General features: G+C 33.5%; 1 protein-coding gene across 4 annotated transcripts; it reads right to left on the reverse strand.

The window, feature by feature from the left end:
* Nucleotides 1-2,061: 2,061 nt before the first annotated feature.
* LOC132275476 (uncharacterized) lies at nt 2,062-6,512 on the reverse strand. Of its 4 annotated transcripts, none has more exons than XR_009470638.1 (4): nt 6,135-6,512; nt 5,902-5,996; nt 3,431-4,272; nt 2,062-2,867 (listed from the first exon to the last, which is right to left on the reverse strand). XR_009470638.1 is itself a non-coding variant. In XM_059776987.1 (4 exons), the coding sequence occupies exons 1-3, from the start codon at nt 6,398-6,400 to the stop codon at nt 3,474-3,476; spliced, it is 366 nt and encodes a 121-aa protein (XP_059632970.1). In that variant the 5' UTR covers nt 6,401-6,510; the 3' UTR covers nt 2,066-2,867; nt 3,431-3,473. The 4 variants fall into 4 exon arrangements, 3 of the variants coding, with proteins under 3 accessions (XP_059632970.1, XP_059632968.1, XP_059632969.1); XM_059776987.1 differs by having other exon boundaries at nt 2,066-2,867; nt 3,431-3,478; nt 6,135-6,510; XM_059776986.1 differs by lacking the exon at nt 3,431-4,272 and having other exon boundaries at nt 2,068-2,867; nt 6,135-6,508.
* Nucleotides 6,513-7,625: the final 1,113 nt, after the last annotated feature.

Raw genomic sequence — 7,625 nt, forward strand, 5'->3', positions numbered from 1 at the left:
GAGGTCTGTCTAATAACGTTTCATTATTAGAGAGGTCAGTGTAATTTCAAAAATTGTAAAGAAGGTCCTATAATTATGGCAAATCATAAGATATGTCCGAGTAATTTACCCAAAAATTATTTGATTGAAAAATGACTAGACTTGCCAAAGTCCACTAGTGTAACCTCTCTAAGAGGAGGGGAGGAGTTCAAGTCAGGCGTTGGTAAGAAGTGTTTGTCTATAAATATGATCTTTGAAGTCATTAGTACTAAGATATGTAGGAGAATAAAATAGGAAATAGAACACGTGAGATTAGAACTGAAAAATACTAAGAAGTTAGATCAATTGTGCGAATGTGATATAATTTGGAATGATTAAAAAATTCATTAATTTATTTCTTCCGTCTAAGATTATGTGATAACTACTTATATACTCCTTTAGGGATGGCAATGGGACGAAGTTGGGACGGATTTGGCTAAACCCTACTCCGCCCCGTTATAAAATTTGTCATATCAACTCCGCTCCTGCTCTGGAATGGGTTTGTAATTATTATACCATCTCCGCCTCTACTCTTGTAGATAAAGTACCGACACCGCCTTATGTACTCCATTTTATTGCGGGGCACAGTGGGGGCGGGTCGAGTTATGTCACTTTTATTATGTAGTTAAAAAAAACTAGTCTAATGTGTTCAAATTTACAGATACCAGTTCTTGTTTGAGTTGGTATGTCACGGAAAGAATAATTAGATGCAGGGCATTACTAGTGAGTACAACTCCCGGAATAGATACATGAAAGTTATGAAGTCATGGTAGAATATAGAAATTCTTAGATTGGCTTCTGAATTATAATGTGAGAATATAAAAATTATGAAAAAGCTGGAGTTTTGGTTCCCAACTTGCTCAGTGGTTGGTTATAAATTAGTAATGCATCCAAATTTCTATGTCTTACAAGGGTATTATCTTAGGATGCTTGTTCATTTTCTCATCTCAATTCTATTACATTTCAATAGTTCAATTCTTTCACATATTTTGTACTGCAACCATTAGCGTGATTTAAATCTTGGCGTGGTTTCACACATTTTTTCCACAAAGGTCCTAAAAGAATTGTGGTTGAAAAGAATGTCCATTAATGTTGTTGTTTGATAGAAATGGTGTCACTGAATAATATCTTGTCAGTATTTTGGTAGTATTTTTAGATATCATAAATGAAATCACTGGTTAGGGTGAGTGGAAAGAAGAAACTGGTTTTGGTTTATTGGAAGCAAAAAAAAAAAAAAAAAAATCTGGGTTTGGTATTGAAAAAGGAAAAAGGAAAAGTCTTGGCACAAAGTATTAGCATACTAACTAAATTTTATGTCTCCTTTTTCGCACAAGTTGCCTATATTGCTGGTCCAATTTGAGAAACTGTGGTTTGTCCAAATTCTTAGATCTGGTTATTTCTTGTGTTAGCTTTTGGAAAAAACAAGAGGTCACATATACTATATCGTACAAAATTGGAAATGAGCCCATGCAATCTCAAATATTTTGTTTTGGGGATTTCCATTGTGTATCCGGAGCTTTGCAATTCCTGAACATTAGGATTTAAAGATTATCGTCCGCTTCTTCATCCAAACAGATGTTTCTAAAACTGAAATTTCTCATATCCAAACAGATGTTTCTAAAACTGAAATTTCTCAAAAGTCCTTCCCAAAAGCCATGTTGAATGACTGACAATTGGGAGTCAGCACTAGGAGGTTATAGTTGCAAAGTTTAGCATGCTTGGATTGTTCTCATGTGTTAAAAGTAATTAACGTGTGTGGAGTGGTCTCACCTCATGTAATCAAGATTGCCAAAGTTCAATTATCGAGAAAATGATATTTAATTGGAGAAATTTTGGCCTTGTAGTGTTGGCCCACAATATTCACGACAACTTTATTTACAATTACTGAAAAGTAAGAACTAACTTGCGGTGCCTTTTGTTCCCCAAGTTCAATTATAGAGAAAATTTTAGTTTAAATGGACAAACTTGTACCTATGAACTTGAAAGCAAATGTAAATCTGAATATTGAGTTTTTACTCTTTTTTATTTTCCTTCTGTAGATGGCATAAATAGTATTGGGGATTGCCTTTAAAAAACACACCTGGAAATAATTCTGAATTCTTTCAATCATTTATCTTCCAGTCTTGATCAATAAATCAAGTGCTGCACTACAACTTCAATCCATTTATAGCTAGCTACACTAGAATTTAATTATGGTAGCACGAAGCTTAGAAAAAGAAAAAAGAAAAAAAAGGGAAAGCCTCAAAAACACTTAAAAAAAAAAAAAAAAAGATTTTATTTGTAAATAAGACTTTCCTGATGATGACGTCATAGAACATCGTTTTTGCAGTAGAAACAAAGATGTACGTGCACACAAAACAAAACCACCACCATATTACATTTTATATTGTATGTGAGGCAGTTCACAGTACAAGTTTAAAATCATAAAAGTAGATACTGAAATTAAACACAAGTGGATTAACACCAAACTAAATTACTCCGTAATACACAGCCCGAATTCACTTGTAGCTAGAAACGCAGATGGAGAGTCGAGCTGAGCCGGTGGGTTCCTCTAAGGCTCTGCAGGCGGCAGAATATGTGTGTTTGCCTTTGCCTGGGAATTAGAAGAAAGATGATCACTGGGAGCCTTTACAGCAGTAGTAGGATCTCCTTCTTTGATAGTCGTGGGGCAGCAGTCTGTCACACCACCATGGCAACAAGGGATAAAAGGAGGGTGCAGGTCTGCCATCGTCGTCGTCACAGTAATAAGGAGCAAAATGAGTATGGCAACACTCATTTTCTTAGCCATGATAACCATTATATATGCTAAACCAATGATCTGCTCTGCTCCCTCACAATGTACGTACCACCTAATTAATTTTGAGAGATAGTAAGTGTTAGAAAGAGTGGCGGTACCACTTATATAGGGGTTTAAGTGAGGGTGAGGCAAACATGTAAATACAAAAACATGCAGCTAGACCGGCCCTTTCACGGTTTCCAATTATGAAAGTTACGGGTACCTGATTAATCTACCATGCCTCGGGGAAGAAGATTGAAAATCAAAGATGCATTTTTTATTTTTATTTTTATTTTTTTGATGAGGGAAAACCAATGACGCAATTCTACAATACACTAAAAGCATACAGTGGCGAAACTACAATTACAATTAAAACAACACATTACAACTCGGACAATAAGTCAAATGGCGTTAGAAATTAAAGAGAAACCAATGGTCATTCAACCAAATGGCTATAATCTTTACCATATCATCATCGTTCATTATTTCCTTTTATTTTTATCTAATATTAATACATAAAATAATAATAAATCCTTTAAAACACAATGCTCAGAAGTACTTTACATGGGCACTTATCCTCTGAAAAAAAAAAAAAAAAAAAAAAAAAAAATTGTATTCCCAAAATAGATTACGTACCCTTTATGCTACCTCTCAAAAACAATAGATATCCTTTAAGCATTTAACCTAAGACGTTCAAATAAAGTGAAGAATATAAGATTCTGTCCACACAATATTAGATAATAAAACAACCCCTGTAAAGAACAGCAAACACAACAAAAAAAGAAAAGAACTATTCTAAAACAGGTGGTTGCTGACATAAAAATTAAAAAGGGCCAGCAATCAGCATAAGTTTCTCCGCAATGAAGTTTGAACAAGCTCGGCACAATGGACAACCTATTACTATTAACCAATGTTCTAACATACTTGATAAATTGCCTATTCATTAAAATATGCACTTCCCATCCTCCTTATCCTTATTGTTCTCTAAGGATTGTCGTCCGCAAAATGCAATGTCATATTACACACAAAGAGCCAAGTTATCAGTTGTAAAAATTGAAAAACACCTGTAGTAGGCTCTGCTGCTAAGTATCTACCTTAGCATTTCACGGTTCAACAATAGGGTAAATTACATTGAACTCCCCTATTGAATGCTTAAGTAACATGGATCTCTCATGTGGTTTCAAAAATAACACTGCCTTCCCCTGTGTGCTGACTTTGACCTAAAGGCTAATTTACCCTTATTATATTAAATAAAGCTCTGATGGTAAAAAGTACAAAAATAGAAATAATCAATTGACCTCCCCGGCCTGTAGATTGCCTAAAGAATAGGGGTCTCCCCTCTAGTTTCTAATATAACACTTACTTCACCTTTGGTTCTGGTCTGAGTAGCACTGACCTCTTTGATCATAAAACTTTCTATTTGTTTCTAGTTTAAGTAACACTGACCTTTTTTGTCATTGTGGAGCGAAATTTTGCACCTACAGTCATAAAATGACACTTTTGTTTATTGATATCATGCTCAATATTTATTTAATACCAAAGAATGCCGTAAGAAAGTTTGAAAAGGCTATTTTGTTCATAAAGAAACAAATATTTTACATTAAAAATAAAATAAAAGTACAATGGATATAATAACCATTAAACACCTTCCGGTCAAAGTCAACACTGATATGGAAGATCAGTGTTATATTTGATACCACAAGAGAGGTCCCTGAAAATTCCTGTAACTAATTTTCATATGCTAAACCTTAGTTAACACAGAAAATATGTTTATATAACAAGCTGAATAGTTGTAATGTACTATCTTAAATGATTGTGAAATTGTGTCACAAAATGGTAAAAGATTATATTATCCTTGACATATGATATAAGCCACTGTACGCAGCAAGAGTGATGATATAAGCATTTGACAGCTCTAGACCCAATGTTTTGATATTAAAAAGATAAACATCAATTGGTACTTATTAGGGCCAATAATTTTTTTTTATTTTTTTCTCTCTCTAGGCTTTCCTTTCTGTCTCTACTTTATTTAGTTAGTTCTTGTGGTTTGGTGGACAACTTATTTTAAGATGCAAGTCACAAGTATACAAATCTAAAACGGCTCGTAGTCTTTATAAGGATAATTTGGTCTTTGTCTTTTTCGAGATTGAAAGTTAATCTGGTGGAGTTAAATGCAACAAAAACATAATTTACTGAGTTTTCTATAATTTAGAATATCCCAAAAGTTCAGTGTGTTTTTTTGGTTGCATTTTACCCTAAATAATAGGGCAAATTTCATAAAACCCCTACTAGTTTCATTTTTTGATCATAAAGCTCCACCCTATTTCTAAAAATTCCTATACTTTTAAAAAGTGTTCGCAGACCCGTTAATTGGGCTGTTAAATGACAAATTTGACCTTACCATTTAATATTAAATTAAAAACTAAAAATTATTATTTTTAATTACAAAAATACCCTTCAAGTCTTTTCTTCTTCACCCCTCTCTCTCTCAAACAGACCATCTACTGTCAATGAATTACTGACCCGGCCTTTAACCAAAAAAACAAAACTACTGACCATGCCCGAAACCCTCTCGAATTCTTCAATCTGGCGCCGAATCTTGTGAGACACTGATTCGATGAAGCTATTCGACTGCACATCATTCCACGTAGCGAATTATAGCAGTAATAGATTATGTGATTTCTTTAACTTTTCTGTGTCAAAAAATACACAATAATAATTGTTGTATATGTATGCTTATTACTTACAAACCCAAAAATCTGTCAAAAAAAATTTAGAAACAATATGTAGTGATGAAGATGAAGATAAAGATCGATGAAGATGTAGGAATAAGAACGAAGATGGTGGTCCTGTTCATATTGGGGAAGAATAGAAGAGATGAAAATAAAATTCCTTTTCGAATATTGCTGCCAAAGATAAAAATCTGGGGTTTTTTTTATCCCTTTTTCTTGTTTCCTTATTGAGTTTTAATGTAGGGCTAGGATTTTTGAGTCTCAGTTTTTTAGTTTGCCCTAAACTCTTGGCGTCAAGAAAGAAGATAAAACTACTGCAAAATACACATGTAGAATCCGTTTTCCACATGGAAAAGCAAAAAACAAAATACATACCAAAAAGGGCCTTGGCCCATGGGATTTGATTCTCTAGCAAAATTAGATCTCTTATACATCTCCTAGCTGTCATCTTCCTCACCAGCCAAAACCACCTCAATTAGGAGAAAACATAAAGCAGGAGTCAAGAAACAAAATAATTCTAAAATAGTTGATTCTATTGTCTCTGGTAATTTCAATATTTTTATCTTTCAAGCGTTTATCCAGAACGGCTTCATGGAAACAGCTCATACCTTCCACAGTTACCTTTTCCATGTTGGATTTGAATGTAGAATCTGTCTTGGATAAGATCAGACGCCATCTGCAACTTCACTCGGTCTCCAATCTTCAACGACAGATGGCGGAAATACTGACCAATAGAGGCCACAGAAGGTTTGCAACAATTTACAGGATCTCTTAAATATGCAGCAACATAGCCCATTTTCGAAAATTCTAATCCAGGAAGAGGAATACCTAGATAATCCGTAATCTGATCCATCGTGCTCACGTGAGTAGCCATTGAAGGTTCGGACAGGCGTCGGAGAATCGCCGGCAACAAGACGATGAGACTTGGGCATGTTGACGATGAGATTGAAGTGTCGATGTCGAGGTGGAGGTGGAGATGGATCAGGGTTTTTACTGGTTTAAGGGTGTTTTTGTAATTTAATAAAAATATTTTTTATTTTTTAATTTAATATTAAATGGTAAGGTCAAATTTGTCATTTCAGTCCAATTAACTGGTGGATACGAATATTGAGGCAATGCGAACACTTTTTAAAAGTATAAGAGATTTTAAAAACAGATTGAAGTTTTATGATAAAAAATAAAAATATCAGAGGTTTTATGAAATTTGCCCGTATGTTAATTATTGAGAAGACAGCAGTAAAAAATGAGAGAAAGTGATATTACAACTAATCATATTAATTATTCAGAAGGCAGGAGTAAAAAGTGAGATAAAGTGAAATTACAACTCAACTCAGGTGCGGCCCTCACCCTTTTAGATGGTCTGATTCATTTGATGCTTTGTAAATTAATTAAAAACCCTTTTAGATGGCCTGATTCATTTGATACTTTGTAAATTAATTAAAAAAAAATTACCTTATCAAATGGTCTGATTCATTTGATACTTTCTAAGAAAAAAAAAAAAAAAATTATTAATTAATTAATTTATAATATAAGTAGAGCCATATTTCAATTTTCTTAATTAAAAGTAGAGCCATATTTCAATTTTCTTAATTTAATAATTTAAATTTAGACATTCCACTATCTAATAATTTCTCCTTCTCGTGTGTTAAAGCATCTCCAGCAGTATGTTAAAAAACTTTTTTGTATAAAATATGCACTGCTATATATGATTTGTAAATTTTTTTCATCGCAGTCTGTTAAGATTCACGCCACATCACTAATGTGTAAAAGGGTTGTATATTTTATACCGCACTCATACACTGTCATGTAAGCATATTTTCTCTCTCCTCCCCCTTTCCCACCCATGGTTCTTTTTTCTCTCTTATTCCTTTACACCTCTTTGTTTCCCACTTTTTTAGAGTGCAATAGAGAAAAATCTGTAACTGGCGGCAAGGTAAGAACTGCTCGATTATCTTTTATTTATTTATTTTTTGTTTTAATAACGATAGTTTGATTCATCACTTTCGTTTGATCTTATTTTATGCAATAAGTAGATTTAGGATTTTTTAAGATTTTTTATGCTTTTACATTTTATTCTGATGAGATAAATATGTACTAGC

The sequence above is a fragment of the Cornus florida genome, unplaced genomic scaffold (genome assembly GCF_030987335.1).
Source record: "Cornus florida cultivar Cherokee Brave unplaced genomic scaffold, ASM3098733v1 CherokeeBrave_3.0.0_Hap2_Chr09, whole genome shotgun sequence".
Lineage (NCBI taxonomy): Eukaryota > Viridiplantae > Streptophyta > Magnoliopsida > Cornales > Cornaceae > Cornus > Cornus florida.

Excerpts from the sequence above, each read along its gene's own strand:
- LOC132275476 (XM_059776985.1), bottom strand. The coding sequence starts at position 6,400 with ATGGCTACTCACGTGAGCACGATGGATCAGATTACGGATTATCTAGGT. Across the intron at positions 2,868-6,134 it reads GGAAAAGGTAACTGTGGAAG|GTGGTACGTACATTGTGAGG; the intron begins GTATGAGCTGTT and ends AAAATTAATTAG.